General features: G+C 50.7%; 1 protein-coding gene across 1 annotated transcript; it reads left to right on the top strand.

Annotated features, from left to right (window-relative positions):
• Positions 1–3,347: 3,347 nt before the first annotated feature.
• On the top strand, positions 3,348–14,752 carry STC1 (stanniocalcin 1). The gene is made up of 4 exons (XM_062617010.1): positions 3,348–3,728; positions 5,976–6,118; positions 7,140–7,351; positions 10,780–14,752. The coding sequence occupies exons 1-4, from the start codon at positions 3,611–3,613 to the stop codon at positions 11,054–11,056; spliced, it is 750 nt and encodes a 249-aa protein (XP_062472994.1). The 5' UTR covers positions 3,348–3,610; the 3' UTR covers positions 11,057–14,752.
• The last annotated feature ends 8,186 nt before the right edge of the window (positions 14,753–22,938 follow it).

Here is a 22,938-nt window from a genome sequence, read left to right as displayed (position 1 = left end):
GGTGCTGCGTGCGGAGCGAGGAGGATGTGCGGTGTCTGCGTACGTGTGTGCCCCGGTGTCACCGCGGCCAGAGCGGGTCCCTGCGCTCGGCGGCGGCCGCAGACGTGCGGGGACGGCCCCGCCGAGCCTTGCGAGCTCCCGACGCGATGCAGTTGCTCACGTCCCTCCGGCGCGGAGCGGTCCTGAGCCGGCCAAGGGGGGCTGAAAGGTGGGCAGGGATCCGGTTACACAATGGCAAGGGGGGGGCTCTGCCCTGCCAGCGGCTTCCAGCCAGGGAGCAGCTGAGCGCAAAGCGGGGGGGGGATTGACTTCAGGTTCCCTGCTGCTGCTTCTCTTTCATCCCCCCCCCCGTATTTCTTAGCGAGGTTGGACGCAAATCTGGACACCTTGGGGACAGGAGCAGCGGCACAATAGCGAGCACTGTTCGCTTGAACAGGATCCCTTGAATGGCGATGGAAAGGAGGGGATGGTTCACTAACAGTGCCTTTCTTTTTCCTCTTCACACGTATCAGCCACGAAACAAACCCTTCTGCTTGAGGGCAGCGTTTATCCTGTAAGGGAAGCTCCAGGGACATCTGTTCCAGTGGGTTGTGCTGAGCCTTTAACAAACAGTGGGACTTGGGGGTTAGTTTTGGAAGGGGGACTTTTTTCCTCTTCTAGTGAGATCCCTGTGGCATAGGCCTGCTATTAACGAGAACAGGAGGAAGGAAGATATTAGGGAAAAGCTTATCCCTTAATGGGTATTCTTGTGTCCCTGTTGCCTCTAAAGCATGCCCCTGGAATGGGCAAACCACCAACCCTTAAGCAGTCCAGTGATTCCTGTGCTGTTTGTGTTTTCCTCTGCCATCACACGGAGTGCAGGGTGGAAGTTACAGGGGGATTGCGGAGTTCCTGATGCCTTCATGACGCAACATGAGCGATGGCAATAGGCTCTGGTACCGAAGGACTCAAGTGCCTCAGGCAGAAATCAGCTTGAACAAGTCCCCTGCCAAATCTGAGAGCAACTCAGTGTGGGTCCATCACTCCTGAAGTCATTTTCCCACTTCCTTTTCTTCCCAGGGTTTTTCTGGAGACCTGAAGTCTGCTGTTAAAACATTTGGCTGTGTCCTGACCCGATACAATCACTCTGTGTTGTAGTGCCCCTTTCTGTTACCAAACTGAGCCTCATCTCCTGTTGTTGCTGTTGGGAATTAAAACAGGTTACTTGGAAAACATGAAGCAGGTACAATTACTGAGCATATCCATAAAGGAGTAAATGAGCCCTGGAGTAATGCTCTGGAAGGATTTTAGTATCTATAGGAGCTACTTGCTACTGATTTTGCCATCCACTTGGACTCAGATCAGGATGCAGATGTGCTCAAAGAGCCAGGGCAACCCAGTTTGGTTTGCAACCTACTTATAGTTCAGCTTGAGACACTAAAGCAAGCCGAGCAGGAGAAACGTTCACCTTGGGGGAATGGGGCTCGGAGTTGGGAATTCAGTTTTGGGGAAAATGCGATGCTTTCCACACCAAAGAGGACTTTGCTAGAAGGGTGATTCCACCCCCATTGAAGTCAATGCCAGCGTTGCTTTGGGTTTACTCAGAATCAAACCTTTGGGGGTTATTCTCCCTTGCAAACTGGACCCATCCCTTTCAGGAGATAAACCAGAGTGCTTTTGGAGGGCTGCTCCTCTCCCGACTTCTTTTTAATGGCTCCTTTTCCTCAATGCAGTTGGCCCAGTGCCACCGAGCTGGGGGGAAGCCGAATCCCTCCTGTTTCAGTGCTTTGGGAACATCTGGCACAGCTGTTGTTTTGACCCCAAGGCAGGAGCACAACCTCGCTCCTGTTCCTGTTCCAATTGAAGCTGACCCCAACCATGCCAACACAAACGGGGCTGGCGGCTCCTCTTTGGAAGCCATCAGAGCTCCGGGATGGGGTCAGGAGCCAGAGTGGTCCCATTGCTGTCAAACCAAGGCAAAAGGAAGACACGGATGAGGTAAAGGAGTGGGCACTGCTTCTGGAGCTGCACTAAGGAAGAGGCTACTTGTGTTCTCTTTAAATTGCTTCCTTATTGAGTTTAAAGTTTAGCTGCCCATAAAGGTGAATGGTGCCCATGGGACGAGGGGGATTTGTGCCTTCACTTCCATGAGGTTTGTAGGAATGGTTCATCCAAACGGACCTTGTGCACGTGGATGGATGTGGGAATCAAGCTGCTTTGCCTTGCCTGGCACCATAGGGACAAGAGTATTTCTCCTTCGGTAGAGAAGATCATGGGGATGGCTGAGTGAGATCAAGATCCCAAAGCAGCTCTCTTGTCTCTGATCCATGATACACGATTTTCAACTCTTTTGGCTTATTCTAAGCTGTAGGAACTTACAACTTTTTATCTGTAAGTCTTCTTTCTCTGTGCACCTTCCCAGTTTCCTTACAGCTCTAAGGCTTAATACCACTGCTTAGACTTTCATCCCCTAAATGCCCCAAGCCTTAAATTGTCTCTGGTATAGAAGAGAATCAGTTCTCTAGTGTGTTAATCCTCATTATGTGCATATTAACATGAAGATTAAATCAAGCATTAGGGTGCCTCCTCCCGTTATGAAATCTGAAGAGCAGGATTGAACTGGGGGGGGGGGGGGGGGAAAACCACCAAACACCTAAAAATCTGGTTCTTGAGCCTCACTGGGAATAAGCAGCAGCAAAACCCCACTGAAGGCCAGGGCAGGGAAGCATGGCTTTATTGGGAAGGGGAAGATAAGGAGTGTGGCGGGTGAGGAACAAGGATTTAGGCACCGAGAGGGTATTTGCATGTGCCTACGTGAGGTGCGGTGTGTTTGGACGTGGGCTCAGGGCTGTGCACACGTGCTTTGGCAGGCAAGAGGCGATGCCTCCCATCCGCACGCACGCAGGTACGGCCCCTTTGCCTTTCCGGGGGGCCAGGGGCAGGCAGGGAGCTGCCCCACTGCGGGGGGGGGGGGGGGGTTCGGGGCCAGCCCTATGCGAATCCCCCTTCCCAAGGGCTGGAATAGCTGCAAACGGGTGGGAAAATCTTTCTTCTTAAAGGGCAGGTGATCTGTCCTTTGGTGTGTGGGGGGGAGATTTCGGGCTGCGCTGTCATTTCCTTGAGCTCAATTATCCATAGGAAGTCATCCTGTTCCCCCCCCCCGCCCCGTTTCCCACCCCAGAGATTAACTTGCGGGTTATTGTTGTTTGGCAGGTACTTTTAATGGGCTGGAAAATATTCTTCCTGTGAAGTTGCAGTGTTCTGGGGCTTGAATGAGTCCACTCTGCCATTGGCTCTGCCCAGCGCCTCCCCATTGGCTCCGCAGCCCGCGGGGGGACCGATAAGGGCGGCTATAAAAGCCCTCGGCACCGCTCCTGGTCCCCCAGCGAGCAGGAGCCGGAGGGGCGAGACAGAGCCGGGCTGCAGCACGTCCCCGAGCCTCAGCCGACTCCTTGCTGTCTCTGCCTGGGAGCGCGTATCCAGATCCACATCTTTGCTCGAGCCGAAGTGGAAGAAGAGAGAGGGATACACACATAACACCCATAAAAAAAAAAAAAAAAAAAAAAGAAAAAAGCCAAAAAGCCAAAATCCCACCCCAAAAAAACCACACTTAGCGGAAACTTGTCAGAGAATGCTCCTAAAGTCTGGCTTTCTCCTGCTGCTGGTGATCAGTGCATCCGCATCCTATGAAGCTGAACAGAATGACTCTGTGAGCCCCAGGAAACCCAGGGTTGCAGCCCAGAACTCAGGTAACACCCAGCAAGGAGGGCTTTGAGCCTGAACCCTGACGTGTTGAACTGTCTCAGATCTCTCTGCTGATGATTTTTTTTCCTTTCTTTTCTTTTTATTTCCTTTTTCTCTTTCCTTTTTTTTTTTTTTCTTTTTTTTTGCTTATAAACTTAACAGCTGGTAGGAAGCAATCTGAATTTAAGGGGCTGAATCAGGAGGATATTGGTGCATAGCTGGAGAAGGAATCTTCTCCTTTCAGGAGCTGGGGCAGGGAACCGGTGTGTGAGCTGCTTGCAGGATGCAATCCGTTCTCTCTTCTCCTCCCCCAGCTCCTAAATGAGTTCCATGTACTTTTTCTTCCCCTGCTTGCATGTCTCTTTCTCTCGTCTCCCATTGCAGCCGTACTTTGGTGTTAAATTCCTTGCTTTTGAGGAAGTTGATACAAAATCCGTGGCAATTTGACGGAACCATTGTTCTGCCACACATCTGCCTATTCAGAGAGGGGGCAGAGAGAAACGCGACTTTGAAGAATGCAGTAACCTAGAAACTGTCCCTTGCTAGCGTTTCTTCCCGAAGCCTGCTTGCTATCAGTTCGCTGGTACCATAAAACAAACCCGATGGGGATCTTTAACAAACTTGCTTTTACAATGGAGAGAAAAATTGCTGGCAAGTCGGCTCTGGATGGCTCCACTTTGTGCACTGGAGATGCTTAAGATAAGTTGGACACATTGTCTTGAACAATGGGGATTAAGAATCCGTCTCCTACTATACAGCAAAGATATTAGGTCTCTTAATTTGGAGCTTATTTTAGCTCTGCAAGGCTCTGCAGCATTATCCTAGGGTGTTTGCTCAATTTCCTTTTGTATTTGGTTGCTATAGAAACATAGGGTCTCACTATTGCACCGTGCCTAAAACAATAAAAGCTTAATGCAGACTAAGTCTGCTGCAAGCAAAGTTCTAATTTGAACCTGTGGAAACATAATTGTGGGAATGGCTTGGGCGATGGGGAGGTTATGAACTGGGGAAGAGGATGAGCTGACTCAATATTTCTCCCTTCAGGCACGTAAGCAGGAGTGGAGAATGAGGAGGGGTTAATGGGGTGATCCCTTCAAATGCTTTCCATTTTCTCCTGCGTTCTGTGAAGCTCCCGGTTGTCTGGATGTGTCTTTAGGCTACAGCTTAGCCCTCAGGAAGGTGTGTTCTCTTCTGCTGGAGGCAAACCCTCACTTTTCCCACACCTCGGATGGCGATGGGAGACACGGGCTTTGCCTTTCTTCCTCAAGAATGCCTCGTAACATGAGCTGCAAAAGTCATGACCATGCCTTGCACAGGCACATAAGGGGACGGATGTTCAGCTTCCCAAAAAAGGTTAAATCCCTCCTAATTTCAGGGCAATCATGTGGCAATACTGCTGATTCATTGTTAAAATGTACAATATCTGCACTAAAAGGGACAGGGTGACATGGATACCCTCCTGTTCAGCCTAACCACTGCCTCAAGGGGGTGAATTGTATGTGGTCAGCTTCATTGCCTTTAACTTTTCCTGCCCAAATGCCCCTTCTCTCTGTGCATCTCCAGCGATGCGACCCTTCTAGGCTGTGCTTGCAAGCTGCTGGGTACCAGGGTAGTGTTCAGCTGCTCGTTCAAGTCCTTTGTACCGCTGATTGACACACAAACTAAGATCTTATTTTCAGCTTCTTTATGCTTTTTAGATGCCTCCAGGGCCACAACCCCAGCACTTCCTCACCAGAAGTGCACGTTTCGTGCCGGTTTATTGGCAGTTGCCATCACTTCAGGCTCATTTCTAAAGGAGGTTTGTGAACCGGGTGCTGCCAAGCTGCTCCGACCTCCCTTTGGTCTAAGACTGTGGAGAAGACCTCACCACCCAGAGCTCTTCATGGGCCCATCCTCATCACTTCTGCCTTCTTTAGAGGGAGGCTGAATGGATGCATGCAGTCAAAGTTAGCTTGGCATGGACCTGTGAGTCTCCATTGAGACTCGTATCAGATGTTGCCTCTCTGTTGATCTGTACCTAACTGATGGAAGATGTCAGTAGTTGCAGTTTCCATCGCTCAATTTGGTGGTGATCTTCAGTTAATAACCCCCTTTAGCAATGCCTTTGTGCTCTTTTCTTCACCTCTCCCTCCAGCCTTTCAAGGCAATGGGGCTGCTGCTTGACAGCATTGAGCACGACCTGCTTAGCACTGGAGAAGGGGTCGATGGCATCGGGCGTGTGCATCATGTTGTGCCTGTTCCTCTCTCCGCAGCCGAGGTGGTTCGCTGCCTGAACAGTGCCCTTCAGGTGGGCTGCGGGGCCTTTGCCTGCCTGGAGAACTCCACGTGTGACACGGATGGCATGTATGACATCTGCAAGTCCTTCCTCTACAGTGCTGCTAAATTCGACACTCAGGTGCGGTATAACGGGGACATCGTATTGCCTTGCACCTTAATGTGTGTGTTCTCATGGGGATGGGGTCTATGCAGGCTTAACCCTTCCTTTCTAGCAGCCATCCTGCTGCTCAGCTCCCCCTCTGAGCTATCACTTTGATTTTTGGCTACCAGCGCATCCTTCAGGGCTATTTTCTGCAGCACATTTTCCACGTGCTGTGTGCTGTGTGTGAGGACTTGGCAGGGAGCGTTCCGTGGGGCGGAGAGCGAAGTTTCCTCTTCAGGAGGAAATAGAAACGTTCCCCTAACAAAGTAAAGCTCCTGACTGTGTGACCTGGCACAGGACTGGGGTTTGGAAGTCTTCGGGCCTGGGAATGCACGGCCACATCAGCCTCTCCAGGGCTGCAGGAGCTCGCAATGGGGTAAATAGGATCATACCAGAGGGACTGGGGCTCCCAAGGGCCCTCTTCCTTTCTGCTTTCTTCCCAATGTGTGCTCTTGCTCCGAAGGACAAACCTTAAAAGCTCTTAAAGCATCCTGAGGTCTTGGTGAACCAAATGCATTCAGTTTCTGGTGTGTGGTGAGTGGTCCAGCCCCATTCCAGTGGGCAGGATTGGTCCATCCCTGGCGCTGGTGCTCTTCTTGCAATGACTTCCATTGCCTAAATGTTTTGGGAACATCTGTCCTGTCTGGGCTTGTGCCTCCCAACTGAAAATGCTATAGATGATAACGATGCAATAATTATCACAGACGCATGGAATGGTTTGGGTTGGGTTGGGAAGGACCTGAAAGCTCATCCAGTTCCAACCCCGGGCAGGGACACCTTCCATTAGAGCAGCTTGCCTTGAACACTGCCAGGGATGGGGCAGCCACAGCTTCCTCGGGCTTTTAGGGTCCAGCTCCCTGCCCTGCCTAGTAAGGGACCTCCAGCAAGTCTGTGATTGCAGCAAGGGTAACCAATAGCAGCCAGGCACAGTGGAATACCTCCATACATCCCTTGCTGTGAAATCTCTTGTAGTTTAAGGTTTTTCTTCTGTTTCCAGGGAAAAGCTTTTGTGAAAGAAAGCTTGAAATGCATCGCAAATGGGGTTACGTCCAAGGTGTTCCTGGCCATCCGGAGGTGCTCCACGTTCCAAAGGATGATCTCCGAGGTGCAAGAGGAGTGCTACAGCAAGCTGGACATGTGTGGCATCGCCAAGCGGAACCCTGAAGCCATCACGGAGGTCGTCCAGCTTCCGAACCAGTTCTCAAACCGGTACGTGGAGCTTCCCTCAGCTGAAATCCATCAAATGCAATAACGGGAAAGAAATGAGAGGACCCAAATGGGCTTCACTTCTTAAAGTCCTACTATAGCTCGGGCTAAGCAGCGCTCTCTGCCTTTTCAAGTCCATGTTCAGTTTTGCCACCATTCCTCCGGTTCTCCCTTTGGTGAATACATTGACAAACCTCTCCAGGGGAGAATCCTCAAAGGAACTGGACAGACATTGCTTCAAAGCAGGGAGTTTGTTTAAATGCTGGTTCTTTCAGTCTGAATGCAGGATAACAGTAAGCAGAGCTTTCCAATCCCAAGCCCAGTTCTATCAATGTAGCATCTCCGGCACATTGAGCACGTCAGAGCTTTACAACCTCTTGCAACTTCCTTCACTCCTTCGCATTGCAGCCACCCCCTGCCTTGGGTTTATTTGGCACTTGGTAAATGAGAGCTTGCCCATAGCAGTATGAAGCACAAGGAAAGCTTAAAGAGAATCAGCAAACATGCTCCTCTGTGACCTTGTTCTGCCGTGGTCCGGTAGTTCGTGTTTCTAGGGATAGTCTGGTGTTCTTAAAGGTCTCTTTTAGGGTTGTCTTCAGCCCTGTTCCTTCTTGCCTGCAGAACCAGGCACGTCATGCTGCTCTCTGGCACCTTTATCTGAGCACTGAACTGCCCTGTCCCTGTCCTCCAAGGACAAGGGACAGAGAGAGGCTTCAGCGAGCTGCTGCAGTCTGCGCAGTCATGCTGCAAGGGCAGGGATTTCTTCCTCTGAATCCTGGAACAATCAGTGCTGAGTCTTGTGATTGGGATAAAAGGGATCTTCTTGAGCACTTTGTGTAAATATGCTCTAGAATTTGAGTGCAAACAGACCAAGCTGCAATTTAACATGATGGCTGGCTGTGGCCAATGCTACAGCTCCTCTGGGGTGGCCGATTGACTTGATCTAGAAGCATCAGAACACTCCAGGCCTACCCTAGGACAGGTATGCAAGTGATAAATGGATGTTGCATCTCTGACCGGTATCAGTTTATTATGGCAAACTCTATTGTAGTTATTATATCCAGAAAATCCTGCATGTGGGAAGGTGAAAATTACATTTGTGTCTTTCCCCTCTTCCCCCAAGCAAATCAGGAAGAGGTTTGCTTCAGCATTCACCCGAGGGCTGGGATGAGGAGCAGGGAGTCCCGTGGCATCAGAAAGAGAAGTTCAGGTCAATCTGATGGGCTGCAGCGTTGAACCAGCCCTTGGTGGGGCCATGGGGGCACTAGGGTGAAGGGGGACCCATGGCCGCTTGGGCGAGGGGGGATGCAGTGGTGGCAGCAGCAGTGTTGTACGGGTTGGTCCAAAGGACCAAGGCTGAGCAGGAGCTGCTGTGTCCCCAGGCAGAGGGACATCCTCCCCCCCCGCCGCCAGCCCTTCTTGAAGCCAGAGGATATTATGACATGTTGAGTAACAAAAGCAGCAGGATTTCCCAGCTAATAGTTTACATTGAGGTCTCCTAAAGCATCCTGCTTTCCCAGCCCCTGTCCCAACATAGCCACAGAATAAGAATGTGCCACTTGGCCTGGGACACTGAGAGGAAGTAGTTAAAGGTCATAGCATCTTCCTGTGATTTAATCTCATGGCAGGAGCAGGAGGAGAGGAAAGCCTTGCTGCCTTGGCTTGCAGTCTCAGGCACTAGCAAGCTGTTTGATTGCAGCTCCAGCTATGGAAACCACCAAGCTTTATCTGTGTGAAGGAGGTGGAGGCAGCGCAGCAGAGGAAGGTGGATGGGATCTGCTCCTCCTGCCCTGTTAGGCTGGAACTGATCTGAGCTGGATGCGCGGCTCGCACAGATGTATTCATCATCAACCCCTGTGCGCGCTTCAGACCTCAGTCTCAGCCCTGCCAAGCCGTGCTTGCACTGTGCTCCCCCGTGCCAAAGCCTGGTCCTTTTGTGCTTCAAGAGCAGCAGAAACTTTAACCTCGCCTGACCTCCACTGGCTGTTCTAAAGGCCAGAGCTGAGGGTTAGGAAAGAGTTTGAATGTGAACTCTCATTTCCCTCTTCCTTCCCCTCCTCCACCTGCAGGTTATTCTCTTCTCTGCTCCGGTGGAAAAATGTCACCGTGACCTTAAAGGCTTAAAATAAGTTTCCCAACGTCCTTCCAGGCAGGAGTAGCCCAGCAGATACGGGACCGCTCCTCTTCTCCCCCCTTTCCCTCGCAAGGAAGATGCTCTCTTGTACGGGGAGGTCCCACTTGCCAGCAGTGCTCTCCCTGCCCTGTGGAGGATCGTTCCTTTGAGCGCTGTTCTCTGCTCCGATGGGCAAACAGATCAGCCCTGGATCAGTTCCTGGAGCAAGGAACGTGTGCGCCAGGCTGTTGGCAGGCCAAAACGCAGCAGCAGGCTGGAGAGGAGGCGGGCACGCAACAGGGCAGAGCATAAGGTCCTCACTCGTGATTTAAATGCATGGTCACCGACTGCGTGTCCTACGGATGTATCCCCAGGGAATACATGCATCTGTCAGGCTCTGACCTGCTCCTCCTTCTTCTGATCCCTTGCTAAAGGCTGTGCATGGAGGGAAGGGAGGGGGTGAACAGGAATGGTGCCACAGGGATGGGTATGTCTGTAGGTAGGATGGGTTGCACTGCCTCAGACCAGTGGTCTGCTTTAGTCTGTGATGTGGTTTGGTGACGGGCAGAATCTATCAGGAAGATGCAATTACTTTTCTTCCTAAAGGTCTAGGAGCTCAGGTTGTTCAGCGGAGAGTAAAGCACACACTGAAGTCAGTTCCTTCCCTTAGCTCCTCACTCTCACCTTCTTCCCAAGGCAGCAAGGGAACATCAAAATCACTTCTGCTTCCTTCTGTGTCTTGAGCACGTGTGTGAGCATCTTCAAGTCCAGGGCATTTGTTAGATGCAGTGGGAATATGTACATTGTGCACTGTCAAAAATCAATGTCAAACACACCCTGAATGACTTAAAAAACCTGATTCTCAGGGGGTTGTTGGATTATACAATCACCAAATAGTTTGGGTTGGAAGGGACATTAAAGCTCACGCAGTTCCAATGGCAGGGACCCCTTCCACCAGAGCAGCTTGCTCCAAGCCCCTGTGTCCAACCTGGCCTTGAGCACTGCCAGGGATGGGGCAGCCACAGCTTCTCTGGGCACCCTGTGCCAGCGCCTCAGCACCCTCACAGGGAAGAGCTTCTGCCTCAGAGCTCATCTCAGTCTCCCCTCTGGCAGGTTCAAGCCATTCCCCTTGGCCTGTCCCCTTGTCCTAAGCCCATCACCAGGTTTCCTGGAGCTGCTCTCAGGTCTCCCCTTCAGGAGCCTTCCCTTCTCCAGGCTGACCCGGCCCCGCTCTCCCAACATCTGACTCCATTGCGGCAGCTCCGTGTCCCTCTCGCTGGGAGCTGCCTCGCCGTAACCGCCGGTACCTCCCGTGCAGGTATTACAACAAGCTGGTGAGGAGCCTGTTGGAGTGCGACGAAGAGACTGTGAGCACCATCAAGGACAGCCTGATGGAGAAGATCGGCCCCAACATGGCGAGCCTCTTCCACCTGCTGCAGACGGACCACTGCGCCCAGGGCCACCCGCGCTCCGACTTCGCCAGGAGACGCATCACGGAGCCGCAGAAGCTCAAACTCTACTTCAGGACCCTGCGAGGTGAGGGCCCGGGCCCCGTCCCGGCACACGCGAAGCGCGGCTCCGCCGAGAGCGCGTAACGCCTCGGCGCGGCGGCCGCGGGCGTCAAGGGATGCTAAGCACGACCAAAGCTCAAGTCTCTCTTCTAGAGGAGTAACGCACCCAACGCGGGTGTACTGTAGCTAGTTTTCGTACCGACTAGGACCTGGGTTTAGAGTTAGCCTTTCATTCGTTTCTATTCCTCTCGAAGACAGCGTTTTGCATGGAGCCGTGTTCAGTGTCTCAGCTTTCCCGCCATCCAAATGTCTCCATCTCTTTTCTTCCCCACACAAAAGACACCCCGAAACGATCTTAGCTATAACCCTTAGAACAGTAGTCGGGCCTTCAGACACCAAACTCGAAATGTACTGTAGCACTAACGCCATTGAAGGCTGAAGATTTGGCACTGGGGAGAATAGCTTGTTCTCTCTTGTAGTAAGCCGGTAGGAGACGATAGATGCACTAATAACTATTGCACATCCTAAAGATGTCAATGGAATTCGTGTTATGAATCTGTGCTGGCCATGGACGAATATGAATGTCATATTCCTGGTCTCTTAGTGTCATACAGTCCTAACCCTTCCAACACAGCTCTGTTAACCCATTGATTTGCCAAACTCGCTAGCTGTGGGGGATTTTAGTTGCCGTGACCTGGCACCACAGTGCAAAATGAGTTAAAACTACCCCACAGACACACAGCAAATCAGGAAAGGAACATTTTGTACTATGGAAATGACTAAAAGAGGTGCCAGTCGATGGTTGAAGCTAGTCAGAAGGTTACATAATCTTGCATTGTATTTAAAAGCTAACATCTATGTACTGTATTTAACTGTCTAAAGCTTTAAAAGAAATCTAACAGAAACATACCCTGTCTTAAGACTAGAGTATTAAAGGTCTTGCTCTAACTGTGGTATAAATAGTTTTAAAATCTGTCATGTACTGTACATAAATTCCACGAGAGGCTGCTTAAAAGGAGCAGAATAGAAGAACTTTATTGCATAAACTTAGTTTTGTAAGTTAGCTATTTCTTTATTTCCTGGAAACAGCATCGCTGTCGTAGTCAAGAGTTCACGTTCTCCTCTGTGGCCTTTTTGTAACGGAAGAGAGAAAAATGTGGAGGACAGAAACTGCAGGGCCAGAAAGAAGCCTCTCTTCTCACAGTTAAAGTGGAGGGGAAGGAAGGAAAGGATTGTCCCTACTGGCCAGTTACAGACTCATAGAACAGTTTGGGTTGGTGGGGGCATTCAAAGCTCATCCAGTTCCAACCCCCCTGCAAGGAGCAGGGGCACCTTCAACTAGATCAGGTTGCTCACAACCACATCCAGGCTGGCCTTGAATGCCTCCAGTCCTGCCTTGAACGTCTCCAGTCCTATCTCCACAGAGGAGCTGTGAGACCCAAAGCAGGAGTGCTGCTGCAGCTGCAGAGCTCTTTGGCCTCGCTAAAAGCTGCCTTGGGATCCTATGGCTTCCTTTAGGAACTTGGTTTTTTGGGGAAGGCAGGAAAACCCCTTCCATTCTCTGCAGCTGCAGAAGCAAAGCAGCGCGCCTGCCTTTGAGAGGCACGATGCTCTCCATCTGCCTTCCTCCCGTCCACCCCTTGAGCAGCCTGGGTGAGGAGGAGCAGAGCAGGAGGTCCCATGCAGTAGCTGGGCCCCCCCCAGCCGCTCTGCACAGTAGCCTGATGGGCTTGATCCAGCCAAACAAAGCCGCATTGTGGCGTGCAACCAACAAGGCCAGTTCCACGCTCCAAATCCATCCCGTTAGAGTCCATCTGCAGAGTGGATGACTCTTGCTCAACCAGTAGAGAGCTCATAAAGGAGGGATCTATTTTTTCTTTTCAAAATCTAAAGCAATATAACCTCTTTTTTTGTTGTTTTCTTTCTTTTTTTTTTTTTTTTGTTTAAACCACAAAGCCTTTAAACAAGAACTTGCTGCTAATATATTGAAACCAGATGCAGTGGCAGCATTTCTAATATTGCTGTCTTCATTAAATGTAGCCCAAAAGTGCTGTCATAAAATTGTAAGCAGCAAAAAATGTTGCTGACGGTAGAGGGTTGTTGTTTTACTTTATTTGTTTAATACTCTGAATTGTGCCGTCCAGGGCAAGTGAGATGCAATATAGCTTGTTCTTAAATCCTAGACTCAGAGAAGTGTTGGGGTTGGAGGGACCTTCAAAGGTCATCGTGTTCCAACCCCCTTACAATGAGCAGGGACATCTTCAACTAGATCAGGTTGCTCAGAACCACATCCAGCCTGGCCTTGAATGTCTCCAGGGATGGGGCATCCACCACCTCTCTGGGCAATCAGACAGGTATATAGAGTCCAACACCAAGGTGAAAACCAAAGCCCCCTTGAATATCCTGACCCTGAAAGTCTGACTTATACTTAGGAAGTGATCCCAGAACTGTGTGTGTGACTTCCCACCTCATTACACCTCACACTGCACTGCTGGGAGATGGGCATTGCTCAATGGGGACGTCTTGCTGGGGTTTGTGCATCAAGTGCATGTTGCTGTGTCGGGAAGCAGTTACCAAAAGGTCTTTACTCGGCTTGGGGCAGCATCCAAACACCACCTGGATGGGTGCACTGGCATTGCAAAGCAGCTCCTGGTTTGGGTCCCCATGGCCAATATGGGCTCACACCAGCAGAGCATACTGAGGACATTGAGCAGCCACAGTTTTCCATAGAGATGCTCCTCAGGGCAAATGGCTTCTCTGTTGCTTTGTGCATCCCTTTCTGTGTGAAAACCCAAAGAAGGTTTATAAAGCTGATTGATGGTTCAGCTGCTCCAAACCCAAGAGGTAGATTACCCCAAACCCTATCTCCTCGGGGTGTCATAGCTAAGGCTCTTTTTCCAGTAGGAATTTAAACTTGTTGTCCCCTTCCTTGGTGGGAAGATGAGTGGGAAGATCTGATTTGCCCTGGTATGGCGGGTAACCACGACCTGCGCACTCCCGAGCTCTGCCTCTCCATACCGGCACTGCCGTTGAGCACGGTTTTGGGCTGCTTTAATAAGTCACTTTTCTTTCCTCTGCTGAAGTAACGAGGAAGCCACAAGCACACGTCCATCCCATCAGAGGGCCTGGGGGTCCCCTTGCCTAACTTTGGGCTAAGCTGGAGGCTTAAAGCTCGCTCTGATCAGGGCAGGGGATAGGAGGTGCGAGAGGCGCTTCCCCTCAGCAGGGAAGGATGCCTGAGTGTGGATGCTTTGAATTGGGTGCAAGAGGTCCCCTGGGGCTGGGGGATGCGTCTCAATACCACGTCCAGTTATTTCACCCTTGATTTAATCTCAAATGCTTTATTTTTTTAACCTCGCATTCATGGCAAAGTGATTTCTCTCGGGGGTGGGGAGGGGCTTCTCTAGAAACGTTTGCATGATTCTCATTGTGATTTGTTTGCACTTTAGATGTTTTGTGCCATTATAAATTTGCATTATTGTATTTATAATTTAAAGATACTTAGAAGAGGGAGAGAGTTTGGGGTTTTTGGGGGTTGTTGTTTTTTTTTTTTGCTGAGTACTGGAATAAACAGTGAGCATATCTGGTATATGTCATTATTTATTGTTTAAATTACATTTTTAAAGCTCAGTGTGTTCATATAAAGGTTATTTGAAACATATCATAGTAATGAGAAAGATGCAAGTTATTTTCTTTGCTTATTTTTATAATTAAAGATGCGTAACATAATGAGGCCTATGTTGGATTTTCTTCTGCGATGAAATAAAATGTCAAATTTAAGGGGTTTTGGTGTCTGACTCTTTCATTGAGACTTGCTGGGGTTGCTGGTGGTGAGAACACCAAGCGCACGTTGCTGCACTTACCTTTGACTGAGCATCGTGGCTTTTATGTCTCTTCTGGATGCTGAATGTCTTGGGTTTGGCTCCTGGGGTTGTGGGTGGCATGAAGGCAGAGTTCATCACTTACAGGCTGGACAAAATAAGGGTGAGTGTGGAGTAAAGGATTCCTGATGTAGGTTTTCAGTATCTAAACCACCATGCTGAGTATGAGCGGAATAACACATCTGGTCTGGCCAAACCCTGGACCCTGTAACATCCAGGGGCAACTGGAAATCCCAGTGCTAATAAAGCTCCTGTGATGGGTCTCTGGCAGCAGCCTGACCGTGTAACCGGTGTCGTCTTCACCCTGGGCCCATTCGTTAAGCAGCGCATCCATCACACCGCTGTCTTTGCTGTACATGGAAATGCGCATTTGCACTTCATTCAGGAAATCTCTCATTTCCAGTGGAACATCAAACCCAGTTTAACAATCCCCAGGAAGACTGGCAGCCTCATTGCTCCAAAACCTACTGCAAAGCTTAAATACCATTTCCCCCATCATGCTAGAGTGAGACTCGTCCAGGAGAACCAATGAATAAATACCAGTGGCACAGTTGGGTTAAAATGAATCTCTGCTTCCTCTCAGGAATCATTTTCACCGGAGGCTATTCAAACTTTGCTGTTATTGAAATCCCATTTTAGTTGAAATGGAAGCTCATCCTAAGGCCCAATAAGTCACCAAAATCAGGATTTAGCATTCTTTGCAAGCGACTAAGCTGCTGTGGTTCACAGCAGTGGGAATCCATGCGGCTTTCCAAGTGGCTTAGGAAAGGATGTCACCCTCTGGCTTTTCCATTTGCTTTTCCATGAAGAGGAATCTCCAAATCACTCATGGAACACGTGCCTCCCCTCACCTAACTGTAAATCTCTGCCTGCTAAATAACACCCTCACTCACCAGAAGCCAAAGCAGCGAAGGGAAGAGGGAAATGCCACAAAACTTTAGGGATACCCATTGCTAGAACCAAAGGCAGGGAACGCTGCTGCTCTTGGATAAAGAATGCTTGGGAAGAGTACAGATGCCGCAGCTCCAAAAGCTGGCATCCGCAGCTCTCCTCTAATGAATAATGGCTATAAAATAATTACTGCACTCTCTCTATATATAGAGTATATATACTATAATATATATAATTTATATATACTGTGCTATATTAATAGTACATAATATAAATAATTATATGTACTATAATAGTACCTATAAATAATTACTGCCCCAATACAATGTACTATTCAGATGGACTCTTCATCAATCTCAGCCTGCACGGCTGCCTCCTCAGCAAGCCACATCCATTCCTGGAGGAGATGAGGCGTTTGCCAGCCCAATGCACAGCGTCACACAGAAACGCAGGGGTTTCCTGAATCATTTTACACCCCAAACTCTGTTCGACAGCCTGCTTATTCTGGGCTGGGGTTTGTCTTTTTCCCCCCGAGCGCTAGAACTGAACCCCCAAAATGAAAGGAGTAAAATGCCATGGGAACTCTTCAGCATGGCTCAAAGCAAGATCACCTGCAGCAGCCTAATGCAGGTTTTCCTTTCTCCTCCCTAATTCAAGACCCACCTCATGGTGGGGATTAGGCATCCTATGGGTTAAAATGTCTGCGATTCATTCACGTAGCTTATAAAGCAGGCAGCATGAGTCAAGGGCAGGTGTTTAAACTGAACAAAGATGCTCATCAGGAGGGTATTTGTCATTATTTTAGTGCTCATCTCATTCTTCTTCTCTTTCTTCTCCTCCTCCTTCTCCTTATTATTATTATTATTGATAATTTCAGGATACATTTGTCCCTCGTGTCCCCATTTCTGAAGCAGCACAACTTCTCAAGGGTTAATGGAAGCAGGGGTTTGCTCTCAAAGCCCTGGCAGCAGCAGGGCTCTCCTCAGACCTGCCACCACAGTGCAAGGGCTGTGCAGAAGACGGCCCCAGAAGAGGGTGGCATCAGAGTGCATTAGACCCCCGGTTATCATGTTCAGCTGGAACGAAGAGCCCCAGAGTTACTGTGATTTGGCCAAAGCCCAATGTCCGTGATTGACCAATGTTCTTTCCTTGGCCTTTTTCTTTTCTTTCCACAGTTTCATGACAAAACAAGGGGAAAATCATTCCAGCTTTTCCTGGTCCTCACCCTTCCTGCTTGCTCTGCTTGGGGCGAGGGGAGAGAAAGAGCAGGAGCAGCAGAGGAGGAGTGTGAGCGTTGGTCTCTTCAATGACACTGGGCAAAATGGGAGTGAGATTTGGGAACAGGCTTCGCTTCCTGCCTCCCGTGAGCTGAGACAAACACAAAGCAGAAAATAACCCCTTCCACAGCATAATAAAGGACATTGTCTTTGCCGTCATGATTCAGCCGCTACAACCGGGAATATGAAAGGAGCTTAAATAATAAGTAGGATGCTAAAAATACAATCAAAGTGCAAATTGACTCCACAGTGGCCGTTCCCATCACACGAGATGCGAAAGGAAAAGGCAGAAGAAATCCAAATGAATGCAGATTTTGCCAGGTTATAAACCAGGATATCACAGTCACAGAGCACCAGGTGATACGAATGCAATTGGGATCTTTCTATAGCTCAGTGTAAGGCAATGGCCAAGATTATATTGATGGATTTGGGGAAGTAACACTGCTTCAAATCACTATTGAATGACTGCTCGCAAATCACTTCAGAGGGTAACAGCTTCTAATAGTGACCCAGGGCAAGGGGGAATGGCTTTAACCTGCCAGAGGGGAGATGGAGATGAGATCTCAGGATTCCATGAAATCCCTCTTTCCAAGGCCTGACCAGCGGGAGGGATACTCAGTGGGTGCATAGAGCTTGCAGCTGATCTTGTTCAACAGCACAGGCACCCACCAGGGTGACTTTCCCTCAGTACATCCGCATTTCCCAAGGAAACGGCTCCGCCTCACCCCATTCGCAGCAGACAAACCTGTATTTCCAAAGGCTCTGAAAAGCCAAGTCAGGTGTGAGAGATAACGTCAGGTAATTCCTGCTCGAACCCCCCCTTATCACAGCGATGGGGAGGGATCTGGGCAGCAGCAGCTGGAGAACCTTAGGCACAAAATACCTGCGAGAGAGATGAGAGGTTTATCCCAAAGAACAGCAGGAAAAACGAGTCCAACCTGTAGGAGCTCCTGGGAGGAAGAATGTCGTTATTTTTCACACAGATGGGATGTTTTCCTCCTTTAGTCCTCCTTGGTTTCTATAGCTCGTAGCCACAACGGATGATCTCTGTCACCTGCACCTCCCCTATTCCCCCTCCAGCCTTCCCCCTAGCTGGGATGGATGCTGCAGGTCCAGGAGCATAAAACTGAGATGGTCCTAATGGTTATTTAAGGAATAATGGAACTGCGTTCCCTGTATCCTCATACTGGGAGAGAATTCCAGTTGGTGCCTTTGACTTTCCTTCAGGGCCCTTGTTCAGCTGCAGGCTTGGAAGGGTTTGCGGTGCGAAAACAAACCCCAGCACTTCTCTCCATGTGCTGTTTGGCTTGGAGTAATCAACCAGGCTCAATAACATCATCAGCCATCCCCAGCCAGCCATGCCGAGCCCAGGAGTGGAATTCTGACAGCCCGGACCAGCAGAAAGAGCCCAGCCATTTGGGTTTATTGCTGTGCTGATAATTAATCCTAGAAGGGTTTTTTTCAGGGCTTAAAAAAAGCCCTTATTTTTTCCTGAGCTGATGTTTAACTATTTCACATGTGGCTCTTAGCATCACTTCTATTTGCTGGCCATGGTTTGCATGGGAACGAGGTGTCCGGCTGGGGGGGTTCAAGTTCACACGTGTGGCTCATTATCTGCAAAAAGATCCCTTTCATCTAATCCTAAGCACTCCTTTATTCCTCCAGCGAGGAGCGCGACTCCCATGGGGTAGGCTCACATAAAGCATCAAACCTTTAAATAGGAAATGAATCTGAACAATGAGAGGAGCATGCGGGTGGTCCCTTGGGGCTCTCGCTCCTTTCCATGAGCATCGCTCATCCCCACCGTCCCCTTCACCCAGCCCAGGCAGGACCAGGCAGATCTTTCCTTCCCCTGTCCTCAGGAAGAAGGAAGGAGGAGGCCGGGGGTCCCGGAAGCGTGCGTGAGCGGCGAGGTGGAGCTGCCGTCGGTGAGGCAAGAGAGTGCCAACGACGCACGAGCGCCTTCCTCCTCGTCACTCACGCAGGGACGGGCACCCGAGCCCCGCTGACACCGCTGCGGCTCCCAGCCATGGGGCTGGAGCAGGCAGATGCTTTATCGCTGCATCAGAGGAAAGGGCTCCCGGCAGATCCACCCATGGGGTCCCTGGGGAGATGCAGCAGCCCCAGAGCTGGATTCCCAGGTCAGGGAGCAAACTTCCCTTAAGGATGGGGAGTGGTATGTTGTGCCTGGAAGAATGAGCTTACCAGAAGGACAATGTTGGTTTTTCCTCTGGCTTGGAAAGGCGTCCTGCTCTGCTCCCAGCATTGTGCCGCTTCATCCCTCCGAGGGGTGGACTCGGAGTTCACGGAGCCCATCCTTAGTCACTAATCAGAGTCAAGTACCAAGGACCTTTTCCTTGAAGCCTTGGGGCCCCTCGGTGCTGGGGTTGGGGGTGGGAACAGCATCCAGAGGAATTTTCCACAAGTACCCAGGATTTTCCCAGCATCCCATTTTGGGGCTACTCCAGACACTGAGCCAAAGCTCACAGGTCTTTGGCAGGGCTGAAAATCAGATCCACACTGACCGGGACAATCCCAGCCCCAAACGTCAGCCTTTCCTTATCTTGGTGGTCCACAGCCACCACCTACATCCCTCCTCAATCTCCCAGAAGTTAAAGGTTTCATCTGCCATCAAAACAGCAAACAACCCTCTGTAGGATACTCAAACTGCTAGAAAAAGCTCATCGGCTGCCACAGAAAGAGCAAAATCTCCTCTATAACCTCGATTTCCAGCAATTTGCTAAGCAGACACCAACCAAAAGGCCATCAGGACCCGTACGCACCCCACTTATGTGGCCGGGCTCGGGCAAGAGACACATTAGTGTTTTCAGCATCCCCTGATATTCAGCTGATGGGCTCAATAGGGATGAATGGATGAGTGAATAAAACAGTGGCTTTCTAAATGACACGTGTGATCGCAGACGCCTGATGTGCTCTGCCTGCTTCTCATGCAGGCAGCAGCTCCTTACCGGGCCTGGAAATGATGTTGAAGCACGGGAATAAGTCGCTTGCACACCGTGTTCATCACCCCGAGTGCCTTAAAAGAAGTGAGCCGATGGTCCCATCTCACTGCCGCATTCAACGGGCAGAGATTTGAGCTCCCGAATGATCCTGCTCGCCCCTGGGATAAGTCTGAGCCAAACGAAGGATGGATTTGGTTGAAGCAACAGCAAGGAAGAAAACGTGGAGATGCTCTCACTGAGGCTTGGTGCTAATCCCCACCAAACTCCATCCCGGCTGCGCCAGCATCACTCCAGAGGATTTCTCATGCTCCGGGGCTGTCAGGAAGCGATTAAGAAAGCAAAGGAAATAAAAGCGAGTCAAAGAGTTCTGATCCCGCTCAACCTCTTCCCCCCTCCAAGCGCTGACGCCGGAGAGCGGGATTATCCAGGGTCCCCTTTGAAGCCCTGCTTGCGTCAAAGGACGGCACCTGAAAACGGGGAATCGCCTCCATTCCAGCCTGGATTCGAGGCAGAGCGGAGCAGGGGCTGGCGTGGGGCAGAGCCTCATGGCTGTGCTTTGTTCAGCCGCTGGTGCCCCATCACAGCCGCACTGAACGCTCCAGCACAGACCCAAAGCAGAAAGCCCCATCTCAGAGCACCCGCGCCACCCAAGGGCTGGGTTCTCCAAACCCACCCCAAAAGCCAAGGGGATTCTTTGTCTTCCTCCCCTCTCTCCTCCTCCCGGGAGGCTCTGATGTGTTTTCAGCTGGTTTGGCTGCCCTCGGAGCCAGCGCTCAGCCCCAAGTCACTCCCCCCACTGCACCTCCAGCTCCCATTTATGCTGGCAGAGCTCTAAAGATAGATCCCAGTGAAGATTATCAGCCCCAGCAGTATTAATAGGAGGCAGCTGCTCTCTAAAGAGGCTTTTAACTGATGGAAAGAAACTTTGCTGTATTTTTAAAAGCCTTTTAAGTGAACCAAGCAACCCCTCTCCTTCCCCCGCACCCCCAAACCCATGTGAGCAGCACCTGAAGGGTCCCATTTTGTCACCCTGCTTGCTCAGAACCGTGGTTTGTGTTGGAAAAGGCCTTAAGATCACCTGGTCCCAACCCCCTGCTGCCTGACACGGGCTGGGGTACAGGCTCCATCCCTGCTTCACCCAAAGGGAGGCTTTGTGGAGCAGGGAAGGGGTCCCACGGATCAAGGTCTTCCCTCCAGCTCTGCAGTGGGGCCATGCGCATGGCACGGCCGCAAGCCCTGCACCAGGAGGTGCTGTCCTGCCGCCGTGTCCGAAGCTCTTTGAATGGCACAAAGGGAAATAACACAAGAGCTCGGTCTTTCCTCCAGCCAGCGCCGGCTGCGGGGCCGTGCTTCAGCCAGCGGGATGGCTCCTGAGTGCAACAACAGCCCGAGAAGAGCGTGAAAGGCCAAACATGCCTATTGTGAAACTCGGGGCTGCAGAAACCGGCTGCAGCTGCCGATGGCCACATCTGGATGCTGCAGCATGGCACAGGCAGAACCTGCTCGGAGGCTGCAGCCAGGGGCTGCAGGCAGCATCTCCCCCCCCCGTTTGCTGGGAGCAGGAGGAGGATGCTCTGGGTACCCCCGGCCGTGAGCTGTGTGCTCCCTGTAACCTCATCTCCCTGTTAACAGCCTGAAAATGAAGCCTTCCAACACAGAGCAGGCTCCTGCTCAACACTGCTGAGGGCTTTCTGAACCGAAAGGGGAGTCAATACCCTCTAAATCCTTGCATGAAACCAGTGAGTGCCTGTATCACATCCAGCACAGAAGGGCCTGGGGTTTGGCTGGAGCAGGCAGCAGACAATGCAGCAGGGCACCACTGTGCTGCCTGCTGGCCCTGAGATGATGCTTATGCCCTGGGGCAGCAGATGCCTGTGGGTGTTAGAATAGATCCCTGCGGCACGCTGTTACTTTTGAAGGCCAAAGCAGGGCAAAATTCATTGCTGTGATGTGAAAATTGGTGAGTGCAAATTGGAGAGCAATAAATGGCGTTCCCTGTGGAAATAGAGGCAACAAGGCTGGGTGGGTGCAAACACCCAGCACAAGAGGGATGTGGAGCTCTTGGAGTGAAGCCACGGAGATGCTGCAAGGGCTGGAGCCAGGCTGAGAGAGCTGGGCTGGGGCAGCCTGGAGAAGAGAAGGCTCCTGAAGGGGAGACCTTAGAGCAGCTCCAGTGCCTGAAGGGGCTGAAGGAAACCTGGAGAGGGGCTTTGGGATATAAGGGATAGGGGGACAGGACAAAGGGAATGGCTTTAACCTGCCAGAGGGGAGACTGGGATGAGCAACTCCAACCCAAACCCGTCTGCGATTCTATAGTCTGTGCCCGGGCAAGAGGGGGACACGGTCCCTGGGCTCTAAAGAGACTCTCCCAGCTGTCAGGCCAAGACCCACGGAGGAGTTTCTGACCCTCAGCAAGCACAATTCACACACTTGGGTTTTAAGGAGGCTCTTCCTTTTGGCAGCCTTTGAGTTGGAAGAGGAAAATTACTGCGCTTGCCCTCGGGGCCGATGCCTGCATCATTCATCACGGTGCTTTATGCCTCTCTTTTAAATCACACCCCAAAGAGGACACCACAAGCACGAGCACCAAACAGGCTGCTGGGCTTGACCTCCAGCTGCTTCAGCGCGTATCCGGCTCCAGCTCAGGAAGTTGCTCACAGCCAGTTTATATGTTTTAAGGGTGGGTGGATTGACAAATAGGAAATCTATGACATGTAATAGCTGATAAAGGATGATGCATTTCCCCCTGCCCTGTGAATTATTTGAGGCTGTGTTTTAGTTATCATGCCTGGGATTTCGGTCTGTGGCAATCGCAGATGACATCAGAGAGGATGAAAATTAAGCAATTCTCCTTATTTTAGGAGCTTGTTTAGTCCAGATATTTTAAGTTACGTTTTTGGAGTAGTATCCAAGGGATCTTGCTGCCATCTAAATAAATATCTCCCATTAGGGAG

Source organism: Pezoporus occidentalis, unplaced genomic scaffold (genome assembly GCF_034315485.1).
Source record: "Pezoporus occidentalis ecotype Australia unplaced genomic scaffold, CSIRO_AGI_Poc_V1 ctg191, whole genome shotgun sequence".
Lineage (NCBI taxonomy): Eukaryota > Metazoa > Chordata > Aves > Psittaciformes > Psittacidae > Pezoporus > Pezoporus occidentalis.
Note: the sequence above shows the minus strand (reverse complement) of the source record. Positions and strands in the feature narration are given on the sequence as shown.

Coding starts and splice junctions, on each gene's coding strand:
- STC1 (XM_062617010.1), top strand. CDS start 3,611: ATGCTCCTAAAGTCTGGCTTTCTCCTGCTGCTGGTGATCAGTGCATCC. Junction 3,729..5,975: donor GGTTGCAGCCCAGAACTCAG/GTAACACCCAGC, acceptor CTCTCTCCGCAG/CCGAGGTGGTTCGCTGCCTG. Junction 6,119..7,139: donor CTGCTAAATTCGACACTCAG/GTGCGGTATAAC, acceptor TTCTGTTTCCAG/GGAAAAGCTTTTGTGAAAGA.